General features: G+C 42.5%; 1 protein-coding gene across 1 annotated transcript; it reads right to left on the minus strand.

The window, feature by feature from the left end:
• Positions 1 to 916: 916 nt before the first annotated feature.
• kctd12b (potassium channel tetramerisation domain containing 12b) lies at positions 917 to 20,552 on the minus strand. The gene is made up of 2 exons (XM_008420010.3): positions 18,908 to 20,552; positions 917 to 2,723 (listed from the first exon to the last, which is right to left on the minus strand). The coding sequence occupies exons 1-2, from the start codon at positions 19,749 to 19,751 to the stop codon at positions 2,155 to 2,157; spliced, it is 1,413 nt and encodes a 470-aa protein (XP_008418232.1). The 5' UTR covers positions 19,752 to 20,552; the 3' UTR covers positions 917 to 2,154.
• Positions 20,553 to 21,235: the final 683 nt, after the last annotated feature.

Raw genomic sequence — 21,235 nt, forward strand, 5'->3', positions numbered from 1 at the left:
CTAAATAATCGGTTTTACCCAACAAGTGCTGTACTTTAGTTTGTTAAGGTTGCTCCTCTGCAGACCTCCTGAAAACCTGAGATCTGCAGAAATAGGACCGAAAGTAGTTCACTGTGCTTCTTCCATGAAGGTTAAAGATCACTTTCAAATTAATTAGTCACATTTGAATTATGCCATCGTCCAATAAATGCGTTTCTTGTTTTGAATGCGATTGTTTTTGTCTTGCTCTAGCTCCTATACTCCATCGTCTTCTCCATTTATCTTTGAACTGCCTTGTGTGTTGCTATACTAATAAACTTGCCTGTCCTCTGCCTTCCCTGAGCCTCTATGTGATTTCAGCACAGACTGTCACTAGTAACTCTGTGTTGGAACAGCTGTCGTCGTTTCTTTTCAGCGATATTTTGGGTTTGTGCATCCACTTTTAAAAATATAGCGACTCTTCCTCATACGCTGTTTTCTCCTCCTTTTTTTTTTTGTTTTCAATGCACACAGTGCACGATTCAGAACAATTGAAAAGACAAAAGGCAATTATTCTTTCATTTCATGCCGACTTGCTTATCACATTTTCCCCACAATGACGGAAGGAAATTGGGACATACAGACACCTGGTAATTCATTAGCGGAGCTGGATGAGCATTTTATGCAGCGCAGACAGAGGAACAAATGGGGCTGTACAGTGGTTCATCTAGCCATTACTGCCATTCTTATTCCACATTCAGCCCTGCCTGTAATTACCCTCTCTGCTTCCGATAGGCTCCATTCTCTCTCTCTCTCTCTCTCTCTGAATTCTTCCCATTGCAAGCTGGAAGATAAACACAGAATGAAGCAAAAATGTGGAGCTCATGTATTAGAGTAGAAAGGCTTTGAAGCCAGCCATGTAATATTGATGAGGTGAACTCATAGAGATTAAATCCAGAAATTTCACTCCCTTCCTTTATTTTGCGTCATTAAGGTCAAATGCTTTGGAAGCCTGACGGTTTGCCGGCGTTTTCCAGTGGCTTGATCAGCAGACACGTTGCAGAGGAGAGGAAAGCAGGAATACCTAATAAATGACGTTACGCTTTTTTTATCTTCTTTCCTTTTTCGATGTTTAGCGAGATTTACGTGGAAGGAGTCACTGTAGGGATATGGGTTTTCTTCGAGGTGAATGGACACTTTTAGTGACTGCGTTCGGTTTCAACCTGAGCGCGACACGTTCTCTGACAAACAGAAAAATTGTTTATAAGTCCAGGTGAAGTGAAACTTGCTGACGTTTACGGCGCTGTGAAAAGGTATCTGCTCCCTTAGGCATTTCTTCTGCCTCACTGAGATGTTTCAGATCGCCAAACACGCTTTAATGTCAAATATAACCAGAGCAAGACAAGCAATTCACATCAGGAGGGTCACAAAGCCGCATCTAAGGCGATGGCAGTGAACCGCAATGAGAGGTATTATTCACAAATACAGAAAACGTGGTGTTGAACCTTCCCAGGAGAGGACCATCCTCTAAAATTACTTAAAAGAGGACAGTGAAGTCTCGTCCAGGGTGTCACAAAAGATTCGACTTTCTGAAAGGTGCACTCGGCTGCATCTCATGTAAAAAGTAACAAGGCATTTTAGAAAAAGTACTTATTTACTGTCAAAAGCAGTGGTGGTATCACAGTCTGGGACTGTTTCTCTGCATCAGATTTTGGAACTTGCTGTAATTTGATGGAACCATTAAAGTCGGTTTGTGATCTGCCACACATGAGTTACGCAGCAGGACAGCGAGATCCAAAAGCACACTTGGCACAATCAATGCTAAATGGCTCTAAATACATTGTGAAGGACTCACTGACAGTCACACTGTTGCTGGTTTAATTACTTGTTTATATTGGACATTGCTGGTTTGGATACTTTTTTTTTTGTTAATATATGTGGTCATTATTTGAAACCTGACTTGTGTTTACTCTGCTTTTTTTTTTTTGTCTGATGTTACAGCTTGTTTGATGATCTGAAACATTTACTTGTGACAACAAAAAGTTAAATCAGAGAAAACTGGCTGCAAATACTTTTTTTTTTTTTTTTTTTTACATTACTGTAAACCTGAGCTTCACTTCACCAACCGCAGCATATAGTTCCTAAAGGTTTTTAGCCGGGTTTGTTCACAGCAGTACCACAGAGAGGCTCTTCTCTTCACGCATTGTACTTCTTGAGCAGGTCGTTCTGCCAGTGCCTCTTGCGGTCTGGAAACACCGTGGGCAAGCGGATCTTTTTGAAGTCCTCAATGCATTTTTTTAGATCCTCTTCCAGCAGCTTCCTCTCATCCTCGTCGTCGTCGACCCGATGCGGAGGGCCGCCGTTCTCCCTCGCAGTGGAGCGCGGAAGCGTCTTTATGTTGAGCGTGGTGGGACGCTGGGGGCTGTCGCCGAGGGGCGGCATTGGAGAGGGAGGAGGGCTGGAGGTGGAAGCCGACTTGGTGGAAAGCGGAGGGGGAGGAAGGATGGGGGGCGATGGAAGAGGAAGGTCGGGAATGTCTGCAGCAGGAGGGAGAGGCGGAGGAGGAGGAGTCAGAGGAGGAGGGAGAGGTTTGTGGAGGTCTAGCGAGGAGCTGCAGCCTGTTTCTGGGAGGCTTTTGGTTCTGCCGGTGCTGCCGAGTTCCACAATGGTTGATTCGTGATGGAGGGCGGCAGGTTTGGGCGTGACTGCTTCGTCGGGAGCTGGTGGGTCCGAGGCGACTGCCTCAGGAATGGCAGAGGAACTGCCTGCGGAGGAAAACAAAGTAAAACTTTAAAAAACAACGTCACTGAAAGTATTTCAGCTCCCACCTTACACAGCGTAAGTTGTAATATGTGTTGAAATGCGTTACGTCTGTTTGTGTTCATAAAATATCCTAGCTTAGGCTCATCTATGACAAGGTAGAAACTGCAGTTCTGGCGCTAAAATGGATATAATTAGCCTAATGGTGGAGCTTTCTGTGAGCCAGCTCTGGTTCACTCGTTATAAACCTGGCAAGCCTATAAATGAGGGAACATAACTTGCCAAAATTAAATTGAAAGCTAATTTTGGATTTTTAAAACAACCTGATTATGTTTCACAGCAAACAAAATAACCTGGATAACAGGACGCTACCCGTCATTTACAGTCTACTGGGTCAAAGTTACCTTTACCATATAAATAAAACGGCTAGATACAACTTGATAATGCTCCAGGTGTTTAATTTCAACAAAACAGGAAGAAGTTCTCAAGCTAATAGTTCTCCAAACAATCCATTTTTTAAGTGTATGCTGTTCATGTGAAAGCTACTTTACATTTAAAAGTCCTTCAGAAGGTTACTGACATGGAAACCCATCGTCTTGGCTCACTGTGTGTAACGAGGATTTCTGTTACAAAAAACAAAATTGAAAATAACTTAAAGGTTCAGCTGGAAACAACTTTGTTCAGTTACTTCTGGCCAGAAAGATATATCTTGTTTTAGTTTTGTAGTGCATGTTTCTAAGGGTAATGATATTACTACTAACTGCAGACCAGCAAGGTCACAAACTTCCTTGTGCATAATTGTCTAATGTGACAAGTGTGACATCAGTGTAAAATGTCATCTGAACATATTTATTTACATTGCTGTTTTTCATTAAACAATTACAGTATTTACTATACACTTTTTTCCTAGGTGCTCTTTACACACACAGCTTTCCTGTCCCTCAGTATGAAAGAAAGCTTACTGGGCATATTTTGAGTCTCATACACTATTCTGAATTTGTATGGGTGAAATTTTCATTTTTCATTTCCTTCCAGCCTCCACAGTTTGGCACAGCTACACTTTGCTGATAATCCTCTATTTTTAGGAGAATACAGGTGCTGAAGTCTCGTTTATTATTTTGCAAAATACACTCTTTCCAAAAAAATGTCATACTTTAACTCAAAAAACGGTGAAGAATATGGTTACGGAAATTGCTTTCTGGCTCACCGACTACCATCTCAGCCTTCAACTTTACAGTTGTGTGAGTACAAAAGCAAGCATGGTGTCAGAACAGCGTGTAGGAGCAGAATGGCAGGAGAAATTAGCAGAAAAAGCAGCTCGGCACGATGAGATGGCAGATGAAAGACAAGAGGAGCGAGAGATAGTTTCAATCCGTTTTCCAATCCTCTTCCCTTTTTGCTGGCAAGCATATTATATCAGATGGAAAACTGCGGCGCCACGGTCAGGTTGAAAACCTCCTGACCAAAGCTTGACAAATCATTCTTTACAGCGTGTTGATTTCTTATCTCGTCCCCGTGTGAGAACAGAAGTTGCTGATGAGGGACTTCTCAGAAAGAGAGGCTTACGTACGTACATGTTTGAAGACCAAAGTTCATGCCGTCTGTGTTTCTAAATTACTGTTTTCAGATCAGCCAGTTCGTAATGCAATTTTCTTCTTTCCACATTTTTTATTTATTTTTTTCTCTATTTATGGTGACACATGTCAGACTGGGTCCCTGGGTCTTACTTTGCACATGTCAACTCGCTAAAGTGGAACTCTTGTATTATCTTCATCCCAACAGTAGGTCTCGGACATGAAAGAACAACATACACAAGTGAACTCATGCGTCTATGTACTAACGGTTAGTGCAGCAATGCAGTAGATTAATTATCTTACTTTAATGTGACATTTTTCAAACCTCTCCTTCAACTCATCTGCTGAATCTTTTGTGCATAAAAATTACAGTCTTGCAAAAAATATTCATACCCCTTGAGTTTTTTTTTCGCATTTTGTCACTCTACAGCCCCAAATTTCAGTGTATTTTACTGGGATTTTACACAAAATACCAACAGTAAGTATTACGTAGTGATACGATATGATATGAAAAGAAAAGAAAAGCACACAAGTCTATTAAATGTTATTACAACTTCAACTCTTAAAAGTGTGGTGGGTATTTATATTCAGTCCTGGTTTTGTTTTACAGAACCACATTTTGTTGTAATTACAGCTGCATAGTGTCTTTTGGGAATGTCTTGACCAGCTTTGCACATCTAAACAATTGTCTTTCCGTACATTCTCGTTGAAAAACAGAAGCTCAATTGTATTGAATGCAGCACATCTGTGAACATCGATTTCAAGTCTTGACATAAACTCTGTTGGCTCTGGCTGGAAAAACTTTGAACACCTTGCTGGTCAGTCTGACCGTCTAAGAAAACACATTGTTAGTTTTAACAAAGCAAAGGTGGAACAGAAATTTTTGAGAGGCAGTTTCAAAACTGTTGGCTGTAAGGAACTTTTATTCAGATTTTGTTGTGTGTGTGTTTGTGTGTGTCCTTTTTCCGGACGCTTTGACCCAATTCGGTGACAGAGAATGCACACAAATAGCCAATCTCTGTCACCTGCTTCCATGGATGTTCATGCAGAGACGCAATATGCCACAGACAAAGCTCAGGGTGCCCTATGCGAGCACAGGAGTGTCCTGCTTTCCTTTAGAAGGGCTCATCAACCTGCCTTATATAACAGCAAAAGCTGCTTCTGTCCAACAGAAGTGGTCAAAGATAATTCTCCCCTCTTGCTTGGATTTCTGAACACCTGAAAATGACAGAGGTTCTCAAAGCCAGTGCATCAGAGTAATTGACTGCCCCGTGCGTCTTCTCAGGCGTGCACAGATAAGTAAGCCTGCCTGCTCGCTGCATGTGTTGGCGTGGTTGCGTGTGGGCGGCTCGGAGCGTACGACGGGACAAATAAAGGCAGAGTTGCCGGAAAAAACGATGCGGATGAAGGAGGGGGTTGAACTGAAAGATGTTCTCCGACGTGCGTTTGCCCGCATGTTTGGGTGCGTTAAGAGTCTCTCATAATGAATACATGTGTTTTGAAACTGCCTGGACGTGGGAGTATGGGGGGGCTTAACAGTGTGTCAGAGGAATAATCCACCGGGGGATGGGCTCCGTGCTTTTCTTCACTGTTAAGCCTTATGGAGGAGAACAGAAAAAAAAAAAAAGAGTGCACTTAACTCTTTTTCCACGGGCCACTTCTCCAGGGATATACGCAAAAGCTAAAGCCTTTTCACACACACATATACACACCCTCTGCCCTCCCCTTTTTTTGCCTTGCTTCTTTTAGTCTCCCCCAGCTGTTTAGCGTTTCAGAGCCCTTCATTACCATCATTACTGCTAATGGTGACGCTAACGTGTCCCTGTTGCCGGGGTTTAACACCCCTCGGTTTGAAAATGGGTCCTCCGTGGTTTGTAATGGGTTTACCTGAAATTATTGCAACGTGTATTACATGTACAGTATTCTCATGCGCGGACTCATAAAGCACAACATGGGACATAAATGAGGCGCTTTATTAAAATTGGAATTCCACTCATAATGAAACCTGACAGGAATGAAACATCAATCTCCGGAAGTCATTATTAGGCGTGCAACTTTGGAAGACATTGTGACGTGCATTTAATGGATATTGTTTGAAAGAAAGTCCCCGTAAACAATTTAATGGTCGGCAGGGGTTGGAGAGTGGAAGAGTGCCAAAGTTCTTATGAAATAATAATTTAAAGGTGGCATTAAGTCACTAAAACTGAAAGTAAGGGCAGAAAAAATATTAAAAATGGTTCTCCGCTTCAATAATCACTGACTTAAAAAGAAAGCTTGAACATGTCCAAACAATCTGCACCAACAATCAGACTAAGCTCAGCATATGTCTTCAACAAGCGTGTCTTAGCCATGCACCCAAAGTGAAACGGGATCGTTCCTCTGAACCGTAGTTAACCCGCCATTTTTGTTAATGAGGGAGGAGGAATAACGATGAATGTGGCTGAAGAATCTAAGGCCAAGGTGATGAAGACAGACTTGCATTTCTGCAACTTTGTCTACAAAAAGGCCCGTGGAAGAAAATCCATGAACTTTGCATTGTGGTTGAGCTACAACACAATACCACAGTAAAAAAAAAAAAATTTTCTCCCGAAAAGAATGAATTCTGCCTGGCACAAATCAGGCATAATTTTAGGCGTCAGAAAGAATTGGCAAAATGCGTTTCAATTCAGTTCATCTTATTTATACAGAGCCGATTCACAACAAATGTCATCTTGAGGCACTTTAAAATGATCATTTCAATTCAACCACACAGAAAGTCTAATTGATCTGAGTGATCAAAGTAGCCTAAAACATTTCTAAGTCATGGACTTGAAGAATTCACTAATCCTGGACGAGCAGAAAATCGCTCGCATTCGTTGTGCTGTTGACTTTACAGCAACCCCTCCTACCGAGCACGCATGTAGCGACAGTGGAGAGAAAAAAAACTCTCCCTTAACAGGAAGAAAACTCCAGCAGAACCAGAACCAGGCTCAGAGCAAGCAGCCGTCAGCAACGACCGACTGGGGATGAGAGAAGACGGAGCAGAATACACAAAAAGAAACATATGATGTGATGTGGGATTATTTCTTCCTGCCCTAACTCTTATGTTGCAAATACTTAAAAAACAACAACATAAACATTTTTACGTAATCTTAACAGCAAACCATTCATTTAGTCAAATATCCTTTCAGTTGCTCTGCACCTGTCCTACTCCAGTTTTTGGCATTACGCAGAATCGGTGCAGGGCTTCATCTCCTGCATGGGAACAATGTGCTGCAGAGATCTGCGCCTGAAAGTGCTGGGAGCAGAGCTTGGCAGATTATGGCCACTGGACGCACTTGGCCCTGCAGCAGAGCATGGGGCTGAAAAAGCTTTGGTGGAATGGGGTTAGGAGAGAGTAGCTTGCACAAAGGAGGAAAAGCCCCTGCCAGCACTAAAGGCAAGCAGTTCCAGGTCAAATACTTCTTTACTTTTTTTTTGTGCAGCTCAAATGTTTTGAACAACAAATTGGAGCTTTTCCAGTGTTTGAAAAAAGATTGCTTTCATCATGCTCAGACTTGGTTTATGTCAGAAGGAGTCTTGTTGCTGGGAAGACATTTTTACTTCGTGTTGTCACCTGCATCGAAAAAGACTTGCAATGTGCCGAAACGTGTAAATCGCCAAGCATATTTTATTTTTTTCAAACAGTTTCAAGCTTAGGCGTGAAATTCAAACATAAGCATCGTATTAACGTGGACCGCAGCTTGAGCCAGTATGACCTGAACAATGACGCTCGGGTTACTTTTTAAAATTCACTGCCGTCACCGACAGGTGATGTGGCCCTCGGAGGGGGAGAGACATGGCAAACAAGAGGACATTGCCATCGCCATGGTAACGCCACCCTGAAGTGCGCCACACAAATGCATAGTAATGTTTCGCTGAGTAGAAGTAGAATTTCATGTGAAAGGGTAAGTCAGACTCTTTCCTGGGGTTGTGGAAGGAGCTCAGGCTGCCGTGTTTTGGTAACTGCAGCCTGAGCTCCAAACTAATCACAACATATTCAGCTCGAACTCCCCACCCTGCTTTTGAGACGTGATCTGTGCCTAATGACAGTGCGAGGCTCGCCTCCTGCAGCGCTCTCATTCATTGTCTTTTCGTGTTCATTTCTGTCAAGAAAACGCGTACGGGGAGGGGTGGCGTGGTAAGACATGGTGGTAGTAATAATAATAATAATAATAATGTTTTCCACAGACTCACTTGACATGCTGGCGTATAAGCACAGTTGCCCGTATCAAAATCTCGGGAGTGCACTCACAAGTCTCGGAGCAATTACAAATCTGTCATTCTACATAATGTGGAGGAAATGTCTGACGCAAACAGCTGGAGAGCGAGTGCAGCTGCCAAACGGCAGAAAGCAAACACGAGACGGGAGGTTGGAGGGAAATGTTCGAGGAAATTTGTGAGCGAGACGTGAATGACTAACAAACAAGCGTGAACTCGTATTATTTTAAAAATATTCAAACCTCTGAAAAAGTGTAGCCTCCTTATTTTTACATCCGTTTACACCAGGATCTTTGATAGCAACCTACTACAGTTCTTCTTTACTCTTAACAGCAGCAACAAGGACAATCCTGGCTGCACAGATTACCGATAATTAGACGGTCAGATTAAAGCCTAAGGCTCCAGATGGCCGAGGTGAATCCCATCCTAACAACACCTCCGACAACATCTTACTCCTTGGTTACACCACAGTACAAAAGACATATAAACCTTTTACTTGGGGAGATTGATGGCGTATAATTAAACCTTGTGAAGTTGGATGTCATTGCCCACTTCAAGATATTTTTAGAGTGGAACTCCACAAAATAGCTAATCCAGTTAACATTTTTTATTCCATTTGAGACAACTCTTTTGCACAGAGTCACTCTATTTCCAAATGTATTTGCGCAGTCATTAAATTCAGGCGTTATTATCACTTCCGTGAGCACAGGTGTATAAACTCCAGGCATGCAGACTGCTTCTTCTGTAAACACTTGTGAAAGAATGGGTTATTCTCAGGAGTTCAGTGAGTTCTAGTTTAGTACTTGATGGTATTTTTATTAAAAAAAAAAAAAAAACTGAGTGAATGGAAATGTGTGGTAGGGTAAGGTGCACTAGCAGCCAGGATAACTGCAGCCTTAAGAGGATTGTTCAGAAAAAAAGAAATAATTCAAAAATTCCTGAGATTTGCTGAAGGAATGAACTGAGGCAGGAGTCATCGCATAAAGAGCCACTACACACAGACAAATCCTGCACATAAACAGCAAGCGACTTACCGAAGAAGAAAGAGAACTGGACTTATTGTTCTGTGGTCCAAAGTGCTCTTTTCAAATGAGAGTAAAGCATTTCAATTGAAAATCAAAGTCCCAGTGTCTGGAGGAAGAGTGGAAAGACCCAGAATCCACATTAGGTGAAGTCCAGTGTGATGTTTTCACAAAAACTGAGAATTTGGGGTGCCCTGGTTTTTCTGAAGTTCACAGTCGATGCACAGTCTACATTTTAGAGCATTTTGTGCTTCCTTCTGTACCGACAAGCTTCATGGAGAAGCTGATTTCATTTCCCAGCAGAACATATCACCTGTCATTAAACTCAAAAGTACCAAAAGCTGATTTGATAACCATGGTGTAACTGTGTTTGGTCAGCAAACTGGCCTGACCTGAACCCCATACTCCATGCAGTATCGTCACGAGGAAGACGACAGACCACAAACCCAACAATGCAGATGAACTAAAGGCCTCCTACAGCAGAACCACAGGAGGATTTCCTCGATCTCACACCACATTCATGCAATAATTTGTTCAAAAAAGAAAAAAATCAAGTGGTGAGTGCATAGAAATTGACATATATATTTTTTTAGAAGCCTGATGGTTTTATCTACTAATATTCTTAGACTCTGAGTTTTGGGTTTTGCTTCTCTGTTAGCCATAATTTCAAAGAAATAAAGATGAAAAGAATTTCACTCTATTTGTAAAAAAAAAAAAAAAAAACATTTTAATGTTTTAATTTTGGAGATTATGCTATCTTTTTAAGAGTGAAACAAACAGACTTCTGTTTTATCTGTTTCAGCCAATTCTCTTGAGGGTTGATGGGAAATGATAGAAACATGCAGAGCTTGCGCCTTTAGGGTGCCCTGGCCAACATAACCCTGTTCCCACAATGGAAATAAAAATATTTTGTTCTTTGATCTATCATAGCAGCATTGTGACATACTAACTGGACTCTGTATGAAAGCAGAATGTCGGCTGAATTGTGCATTAAACCCTCAACAAGCTTCCTAATGCTTAAGAGCACACGTCAAAGTTTTATACCCAGTTTTATTTTTAAATTTCAGATTTCCTGTCGTTAATTTCCTACACTTCTCTTCATTAACCATTAACTGCACTGTCTCTCCAAAGCAATGAGGGTTGACACCTCAGCTGTTTCGGGCTGCAGTCTGTTTTGTGACAGTGGCTCTTCGCAGGATGTGGCAGTGAAGTTAAGGTGACAGAACATCTGTGTGCGCCCAACCCGCAGACAGAACAATGTGGTGACTAAGGTTCACATCTGGCCCAAACGCCCGACACACTATAAATAACCGACACAGTGAGATGAAGATGCCTCAGGCCAGTGCTACTGTACTGCGTGTGTGCGTGTGCGTGTGTGTGTGTGTGCGTGCGGGTGTGCGTGTGGGGGTGTGTGTGTGTGTGTGCTTACATGGCCGAACCATGACATTGCTAAAGCTCACGTGAAGGTTGCATACATGTGCAAATTAGCAAGCGCAGAAATCACACTGCGGTGATGATGGAAGGTTTGCCGAGCTGTATGCTTTCGTCTCACACTCTCCACGTCTCCTCAGTGGCTTTTGCTAGTTTTACATGTTTGAAATCCTTTTTTCTAGAGAAGACCGAAAAGAAAGCAGCCAATTACATCCAAAAAAACCTCACAGCTCCGAGTCATTAGATTCACAACGGAGGCTCGGTTCTCCTAGCAACTTCCCTCCCTTGATGCGTGGTTTTGTGTCGTTTGTTCAAGATTAGAGATGCCAGCTGCCTGTTCAGCTTGTTTTGAAAGTGAAGCGACTCAACATATTTCTGCCCTGCTTCCCCCACCTGGTTGTCCTACGACTTCAGCTCTGACCCAGCTAATACCGTGTGTGTGTGCGTGTGCGTGTGGGCCACACACCCGTCCAACCTGTTCAGCAAAACCTGTGTAAGCACAAACACGAGAATGGCAAAACAAGACGGAGCCGGGGCGTGCTGGTATACAGATCTAAAAGCAGACAAGGGATTGAGATCGACAGAAAGCGTAGGTAAGCGAAGAGTCACAGATGGTCCGCAGCCGAGTGCTCTGACAAAACAGAAACAACAGCGTGCAGACAAATCTGACTGAACAGCCGGAACAGGAAGCTGCGAGGATGACTCACTCTGCGTTGATACTGTAACACATGTGCTGCGTGCATTCATGAAAAAAAAAAAATGCAGCAAGGGAACCTTCAAAGGCGCATTTCAGTTCACTCGCAGATGAGGCAAAAGTGCGATTTCGTCACAGCAGCAAAATCATTTTCACTCTTTTTGATGTAAAAAAAACCAACAAAAAAACAGAGAGTTGGACTTTATCATGACAGATATTTTCGCTGTTTACATGAGAAGTGAGAGGAGGTTTGTGTTTTCCATCTTTGATGTCAAATGAGTCAAAGTTGTGTCAGTTTTTAAACTCTGCGTTAGTTTTTCTATTAAAAGTAGGAGTGGGAGGGAAAGCTGGAGTTCAATGCTACAGGGTGAGAATTGACACAGGAATAAAAAAAAAAAAGATTTTTGTAAAGACAGAAATAAAGTAGCAGTTCAATGATCAATCAAGAGCTACATAAGAGCTTCTTCTAATCAGAGCAGCAGTCATGCTGCTTTGCACTCAAGACAGATTTTGTTTATCAATGAATATCTAAGTTTTTATGACAGTAGGCGCAGTGTGAATGATGCGGCATAATCTTAGATTCCTCAAATGAGAAAATCTGTCGCCTGCTTATAAGCAATAAACTCAATCCACATTACCTTTGAAAAATCTGTCTAGACTTAAGCATAAGCTCAAGTCTAGACGCTTGAGCTTATGCACCTCGTTCATTGGTGGTCGAGTTTCAACCTTCCTTACCTTGGCCGTGTCTCTGAGCATTGAACGTCTTGTACTTGTAGATAACTTCAGGGAGGTTACAGGTATGAAATGTGGCAGAACTGGAAGATAATGGGTTAATGGTGGCTTCGTGCTTGATTCTTCTCAAATCTTTGGCAGGTCATTTACATCTTGTTTTTTTTTTTCTTCAACACGTTTCCTGCCACCCTGTTGACTATTAGCCACAAAACATTCGATGGTTCTGTGATCACACCCCTCAGTAATATGTTGGCTGTTGATGCTGTTTGTGTTTTCAAGGTAACCTTGATTAACTGATTCATTGGAAATGCTTATATACTCCACAAACATTTGCTGTCTTTTGAGTTTGTGGATCTTGTGTTGAAACATTTGGGAGCCAACGCGTTGAAGGAAGGCTTTGCACAAAAAAAATCCCAAATTAGTCATAAGTCAGTAGCAATAGCTGCGTTTCCAATAGAAATTTGTGCAAATCTTTGTCTATGCACTGCTAATGTAGAAATAACACAATTTTGCAATTGCGGTGTAGCCAATAAATGGGAAATAAAATTAAAATCACATGTGAATAAGCTTGTTCACGCAATAAGTCATTAAAAAACCATGGCAACCATGGATGTAAATAGTTACATGACATATAATCATAATTCAGCCATAGTGCTAGCGCTCATTTGTCATCCATCAGAGGAGACGTCGGTCTCTTATTCAGAGTGACAAGCCGCTTATATTTGAAAGTGACTATATTTGCATCGTTATAAGGAGAATATAGTGGCTGATTTTACAGAAAAGCTATGGATTCAACACGTTTAAATGACTTTTTATGAACAATGCGATGCTTGTGAGAGCCAGCTGCACATTGTCCAAAAAACAAAAACAAACCATCATCTTCCAACTACATCCTGTCATCTTCTCTGTGGCTTTCGCCAGTAAGAACATCCAGCTGATGATCGCGTGACTCATGGGATGCAAAAATGTTTTTCCATAGCAGATCAGTGAAATACGTCTATTTCGATACGGGTGAAAAATCACCTCATCGCAACGCAACAACTTTTATTCAAGAAACTGAAGTTGTTGTTTTTTTGTTTTTTTTTTCAAAACTGGCATACTTCCATTAAGAGTATTTATTTTCGTAACATCAAGTTGTACAACTTCATGGTCAGTGAAAACACAGCAGGTGTGTCTGAAATAACATTTCATCTTTAATTCTGAGGAAAAACTCAACCACCAAAAACATCCAGGTTTATTAAATAAATGAGCCCTCTCAGTTATAAAATGCACAGGGGTTTGTATTTTCCTCATCTCAAATCTGGTTCTCTTTTATTTGGGCAACATGCAAATCCACTCATTTTTTTTTACTTTAGCAAAAATGTTATTTTAATTTAAAAATCTTTTCCTGCACAGCCTTGTAGCATGTAGCGTGCCATGTGTTGCCGGTAACAGAATCGCTAAGTGCTGATGGAAGTGGCAAACTGGAAAAAGAAAACACACATTACAGAATTGGTCCTGTGAGAACTTTATCAGTACAATCCTGAATGTCTCCAAACAAAAGGACAGCTAATGCTGGAGCTGTTAAGAAGGCGAGATCAGCTGGGAGCCGCGAGTCTTTGTCAGTTAAATACTCTCCCAGATTCCTCTCGCTTCGACTCAAGTATTTGGTTTAGACTTGTCCCATTTTCCACTTGCTTTTCATTCAAGGGATGTGCGTGCCTTCCTGTTCTCCTCCTCTATCTTCCTTTCCCACCCCAAATACAGGAGAAACAACCCAGCTGGCCAAGAGTCAAGAATCAGATGAAAGGAGTGAAGCTGGCCACAGTAACGATGGGTACAGTAACAAGAACACTGTAAAACAGCACAGTGTTGCGTTGATTTGGAAACGTCTTCACACCAGATGAAGTCATTTTCAATTTACCATATCAGAACTGCAAACCCCAGTTTGTTTCATTGATTATTTATTTGACTGACCAACATAAAGCAGAAGGAGAAATAATGCATCCGTACTTAAAAAATAACTTACGAATAAAACTCTTTATGTATTTGATGCCCCTAAATGAAATCAAAGTGGTACACTCATACCAGCTGTGTGTAATTTCATCTTTTCCAGAGATGAAATTGCTCAAAGAAAGGCCTCAGTTTTTAAGAGAACATCAGTGAACAAACAGCATCATAAACACAGCAGACCGGTGGAGAAGGTTAAAGAAGGGTTGGTTTGCAGAGCAATATCCAAAGCTTAGAATGTTTTATTTATCTATAGAAGATGGAATATTGCAAACCAGCTGCCCAACCAGCTACACTGACAGGCTAGGGTAAGTAGAACATTAATCAGAGAAGCAGCCAAGAGGCCAATGGTAACTCTGGACGAGCTGCAAAGATTCAATTTTTGGTTTGCCAGAAATTACGAGAACGGTCACCGTGCCACCGGGCAATAATCCAGAGCATAAGGCCAGAGTGACATGTTACAGAGATAAAGGCAAATCCACCAGCAGAACTAAATCCAAGTGGCCACTTTTGCACTTATGCTCTATTCTGTGCCAGTCTATCACGTTAAAAACAACACAACACGTTTAAGGTTTGAACTTTCAGGTGAAATTAGTGTCAAAATGTGAAAAGGTTCTAGAAGAACGACGGTATTGCAACACTTTCTTCTTATTTTCTTATACATAATCAAAGGTAAATTTCCCTTGATTGTTGTTTTTAAGAGAATAATGAAGCCAACATGTCATTGTAAAATGCCTTTATTGAGACACTCTGGATAGAGACAGAGAGCCTGCAGCTCTCACACGAAGGTATGCTTCGCTGGCAAGCCAAGTTTTGCAACAGCGCTGAGAAAAGCAGTTTACCATCACAGTGTGGCCTGTGTACATCACTGCTGCTCCTGTTTAACGTCTGACTGCCAACACTCCCCACTCGCCTTCTGTTGAATGTTGAACCTCAAGGCCATTCTTGGGTGTAAAGACAGACAGCGGTGCCTGGAATTTTACGCATGAGGCTCGTCTTTCCATGCGTGTGCTAATGGCCGACCCTGGTACCCCGGTGTTGCCATAGCACGCCGGAGAGCAGAGCCAGAGGAATGCTGCCCTGTGGCTGTGTTTGTTTGGGAGACTCTCCTGACAGCGTATACTGTCCTCTTCTCTGAGGACAAAATGTGGCCTCATTCAAAAAAAAAATAAATAAAAAAATCATCTGTTATCCCAGAAGGGAGCCACTTCTATATTTCACAACTTTAATGGGGGGCTCATCAGCGATGCATTTATCTAGGCCACACTGAGATTGGTTTAGAGGTGTAATACTGAAGCAACTGGCGTTTGATAATGCCTGGATGAAAAAGGCAAATATGAGTCAGAGTTCATGAAATGACACTTGAGTGCTTCACCGACACAAACGTGCCCCTGATTGTTATTCAAGCGTCACCTGCGATAGCTCTGTTGTCTGTGAATGTGCTCAGGTGAAATACTGAAAACAAAATCTGCAGAAACAGGCAAACTGTTGCTCCGCAGGAAGCCTCGAGCGGCGCACAGCTTCGCCAGTCCTTAACTTTGAATCTAGTCGACTTCACAGTTTGGACTGTGTGGTGTAACTGGGTCAATTATTGGCAACGAAATGAGGGTTTTGTAATCTGCTTTAAGAGAGCTCGTTATCTATGCATGTCCTCAATTCTGTCTTGGCTCTGTTTTCTGGTCAAGTGTTCAATATGAGACCAAGCTGAGAAAAACAAAATGATGAAAAAAAAAAAAAATGTGCAAAAAAGAGAGTAGCAGATGGGAAGATGAAAAACAGAGCCTGAGGGGAGGAGAGCTAAACATTTAATGGGGTTACTTCCTATGATATTTCCTTTTATTGTGAAAGCCTGTTTCCTTCATTTTACGACTGAGGAATAATTTCTAATGAAAATGAAAAACATAATCGTGATGCAGGTGTGCTCTTCTTCGCTGTTGAACAGCACTCAGAGTTTTGTTTGTTTTCAATGAACATGAATCAGAAGAAAGTAGGATTTTATTTAGTATACCAGTTTACCCTCAGCTAGCCCCAATGTAACCTACACACTGCAACAGGTTCAACACACTGATTTAGGGTGTCCAAAACACTGCATCACACCGAAACACAACGTTATGACGGTAAAATCTTTCATGAAACACTTATTGTCACCACGACATTAAACTACAACCTTGCTTAGACTGAATACTGCTTGACTTTAGATCAAACCATCTACAATGCTTCTAGCATTTCACATAATCACCTGGATGCTTTATAGGCTTTAAATGTGTTTTAGTCTGAGGCACATGATCGAGTAGACCTGTCCTGATGCCAGATCCAACTCTCTAGTAGTAAACTTTAAAGGGATATTTCAGGATTTCTAAAGTGGGGTTCTGTTCAGTGCTTATGAGCAGTTAATATCTTACCTTATCTGAAGTAGATGGCTTTCTTGGTGTCTTGATTTATCATAACTCCAGAGGGACTGGGCCAGAAGGCTAAAACTAGAGGCTAATCTGAAAGGGGCCAAGTCCAAAATGGACTTCTTCCTCCTTAAAATAACTCGTCTTTAAAATGTCTTCACGGTTTATGTGTGAAGAGTTTGAACCTTTAAACCAGCAGCACCTTTGCTGTATGTGATTGTTTATAAAGAAGCAGAAAGCTAATTACACCAGAAATTGCGGTGGATAAAGTGCCAATTTTCTTCTACATACTGAGAATGGAACATGCAAAGTGCTTCAAGTCAGACTAACTGTCTAATATAAGAGTAAGCCAGTGTAGGAAATAGTTTTCACATAAAGTCATGTTTTTCACTTTTATTTTGATCCAAAACACTTTAAATGATCCGTGTATGTTTCAAACAAGAAGACCATTAATGGCGCACAACTTCGTTTTCCAGCGTAAATATCCGTCGGCTTCTTTGTAAATAACCAACCGATGTTTAAAGGTTCATAAAATAGAGTTTGAATAAACAGCTAATACATTTCTGAGGTTGTGTTGTTTGAAGACAGTGCAAATCTGCTTCGAGAGATATGTTTAAGGCATTTTAACAGAACCCCGGTAAAAATTCAGGACCTATCCTTTTGTCATGTCACCGTTTATAGCAGCTGTATTTACAGCAACCTTTGCTTCAGTCGTGAGAAGACAATTGGCTTTGCCTGCAGACAGGGTAATCCTACCCTCTCTGCTGGGTATATTCACTTACATTAAGTGAGCACTATCAACAAATACACAGAACCTTCAAATACTGAATCAGTTATTGAGAATAATATTAACGGGTCTTATTTGGGGGGGGGGGGTTCCTCAAAACATGGCCAGCTATGGTGATTACAACAGGAAGCAGGCCTTTCACAAGACATGACTTGTAGTATGAAAAAAAACTTTTTAATGTTTTAACATAAAAGTAAAGCAAACAACAAACAAAAAAAACACATACATTTCTTTCCACTCTATCAATAAATCAGTAAATCTTTTTTTTTTCTCTCACTAGAAAATCTTTTGATGCTTAAACTTCACCATGCAGGTTTTGTGCTTGTATATTTGCCACATAACCGGCTTCTTTCTGAAATATAAACTCCACACACAGTCAGCTTTCTATTTTTCCCTTCTTTCAAAACAGGTTTGCTGCATTTCTCCCCCCCCCCCCCCCCCCCACCCCAACCCCAACCCCCGACCCAGTCCGCAATGCTGTAGCAACCTCATCCATTTTAAAACAACAACTGCACAGGTTAACTATGGCACATTCCCAAACCCCACATGGTACTGGACACATTTAATAGAATAAAGTAAAAAATAAAATAAAAAAATGAAGGAAATTAGATTACACTTCTAGCTTGTGCTGGGGCTGCTCGCGTCCCTCAAGGCTGATAAGATGTCCAATTATTTGGTAATTTAGTTCAGAGGAGCTGGAGAGAGTCCGATCTGCTTGAGTAAGCAGGGGAAGAGTAGCTTAGTACGTTACTGAAACTCTTTCAGCCCTTTTCTTTATACCTTTATGGCTGAGTTTATCAGCCACACAGAAACACTCTGGCTATGTTTTTTAGGAAAATACAGTATTGTGCTTCACCAGGGCAAATTTAGTAGATATTTATATGTAGGACACAAAGGAGAATAATACATAGAAGGTATCAGTCTCAGAGTAGAGAGGGGTGATGGATTGCTGTGGCTGAGTTTTTGGGGAACTACAACTAGACGGGCGGGCGACAGAAGAGAGGGGCAAGGCTGGACTTGAGGATGACCGGGGTGGATTTGGGGTTGAAAGGGAAAGCTTCAAACTGGACTTGCAGAGGTGAGGGGGGGTATGAAGAGTCGGAGCAGCAGCTGGGTAGTGTTCAAAGGATAAAAGCTGGAGGCTGCAAAGAAAAATTGGGCTGGGGGTAGGGGGTTGGGGGGGGGGACACAACATCTACAGTACATCTACTGGAACAAAGTCATCAGAGAGATGGACAGGATGGCTGGAGGTCGGAGGAGAGGGGGTGGTCTCTTGGAGACAGGGTGAAGGGGACCAGGGGAATAAAGCCGATAATCTCACTCACGGTAGAACACATATTCAGTGTAGCTGGTCCAGATCTTGTCGTCCGTCTGTTCATGGGCAAAGGCGCAGGTTCCTGTGGAGTTGCAGGCCACCATGTGAAAGCCTGCATCTGCCAACTTGTCAAAGGCCTGCTCCAAAAAGGTGAACTTCAGATAGTAGCGGGAGGTGTAGCGCTCGGGGGGGCGGTCCGGGTCACGGCTCTCGTTTAGGGTCTCTCCGAACACCTCCTTGGCCAGGGAGGTCTTCCCACACACCATGATCCGTGCCACCCGGCGGAACTTGGCGTCGGTGTGGCTGTCGCGGCCAAGAGTGTACGACCCCCGGTAGCCGATGGTGATGAACCCTGAGCGCTTCCCGTCCATGGCACCGGGCACCAGGCTGGCGCAGGCGGCCGCCGCGGCCCCCAGGGAGCCCAGGCTGCGCGCTGAGTCGATGCCGGGTGAGGAGTCCTCCGGGTCGCTCGGACACCCCTCGTCCCCCAACGAGTTCTGCTTGCTGATTTTGGGTGCCAGCAGCTTGACGAGCTCCGGCAGGTTGAAAAACTCAGCCTCCCTCTGCAGACGCCCGCGCTCCGGGAAGTGGTCCGGGAGAACCAGTTGCTGGTCCCGCATGTAGTCCAAGATGTAGCGGAATAGGAAACCGTCGCGGTCCACAAAGAAACGCCCCTTGGTGTCCCTGGCCAGCCCTTTGGTTGACTTCTGACTGAACATCTCCCACAGCAGAGAGTCTGGCACACTGGTGAGGGTAGAGTAGCGCGTTATGTACACCTGGCCGCCAACATTGAGCTCTATTATTTCTGGGAAAGGGATCTCCTCTCCAGATATGCCACTGTCCGGCAAAGCCATAGGTGCAGCTTTAAAATAAAAGTAGTTGCAGAGAAAAGTTCAAGAGCTTCACAGTTAATCAGAGTTCCAGATCCCGAGCAGCTAAAACAGTGGTGCGCAATCAGCCTGCACGCACAAGAGAGAAATAAAAGCTGTATCACAAACAACGCTCCCTGCACTAACTAAAGAGTCTCTCTGTAACTGCTAGAACATTGCGCCAATTATTTCACTTAGTTGCAAAGAGCTCCGTAGCATCGATGTCCGTCAAGCACAATGAAAATGTTGTGTCCTCGGGATGAAATTGTTGCCTCTGCGCAGGAAATCCTCCGCTTTCACAATTGCTCATAACGACTTCTCTCCTTTCGCTAAATATCACGGGGATGCCCTGGCGCAAACAGGATCAGGTGGCCCAACTTCAATTAAGCAATCCATAGTTGGAGAGAGCCGCAGTTCTGCTGCGACTGCGAAGGAGACAGAGTGCGGTTTCGATGATGCGGTGGAAAAAAAGACGACGCCGTCAAATCAATGCTCTTCGTGGCTCTCATCACCCGGATCCAGACCCAGATGGACAGCGGTTCTGGCTCCGTTACTCTCGCCTCGAGTCGGGCTGCACCTCAGACTGCAACGTAACGGGAGCGCACAGGCGTTATCGCTCCTGGTTAGCCACGCCCACCGCAGTGACGCGCCGCTACTTTGATCCAGGTCAAGGGATCCAGTCCGCCGAGAATAGCCGCCTTTAAGGCCATGCAGAACTTTCCCGAGTGAAGAAAGTGTAACGTTGGCCAAGCTTAACCAAAGACATAAAAATGGAAAGCTATTTTAATTCGTTTTTCTGATCTCCCGACCAAATATCTTTGAATATTTTTTACCATAATCTAAAATCTCATCTTTCTGCACCGCCTAATTGACATTCAGATTATCTCTCACATCCATTCACAAATTTTCGAAGCGCTTGAAATGTTAATGCATGGAATATATGTATACTATTTATATTTCGTAACTTTTGTTGACGGCGATTAACGGGAAGATGGAAGAACAGCGACATCTAGTGGGAACTCGAGAGGTACTTTATTTTTTAGGATCATTCCTGATCATTTTCACCTCGGCATTTATTGCCATTGAAGCTGTAAAATCGTAATATTCCGTTTTCACATCTTCAAACTGACGTAAAATTAAATATTGTTGCTGATCAAAAAAGCTCCAGTCAGTTTTTACTGTTACCCTGAACTTGAGGGGATCAGGTGCATCACAATACGATTAGAAAAGCAATGAGAGCGAATTTTATACATTTGCTCAAAAACACATATATCTTGTTTACTTTACCTGACCTTTTGGGTGCAGAATTATTTATGAGAGATTGATACTGCTGCAGAGCTCCACTTCAAATTCATATCCTGAAGTAGAGGTTGGTTTGCTTTGAGCTCCCCACCTGAAAGGCATCAGTGTTTGTATGGAATAAAGATGCAGCTTTAAAAAGTATGATGGGGAAACTTAAAATCCTTTAA

Source organism: Poecilia reticulata, chromosome 10 (genome assembly GCF_904066995.2).
Source record: "Poecilia reticulata chromosome 10, P_reticulata-male-v2, whole genome shotgun sequence".
NCBI lineage: Eukaryota > Metazoa > Chordata > Actinopteri > Cyprinodontiformes > Poeciliidae > Poecilia > Poecilia reticulata.

Excerpts from the sequence above, each read along its gene's own strand:
- kctd12b (XM_008420010.3), bottom strand. The coding sequence starts at position 19,751 with ATGGCTTTGCCGGACAGTGGCATATCTGGAGAGGAGATCCCTTTCCCA. Across the intron at positions 2,724-18,907 it reads CACTGAATATGTGTTCTACC|GCAGTTCCTCTGCCATTCCT; the intron begins GTGAGTGAGATT and ends TTTCCTCCGCAG.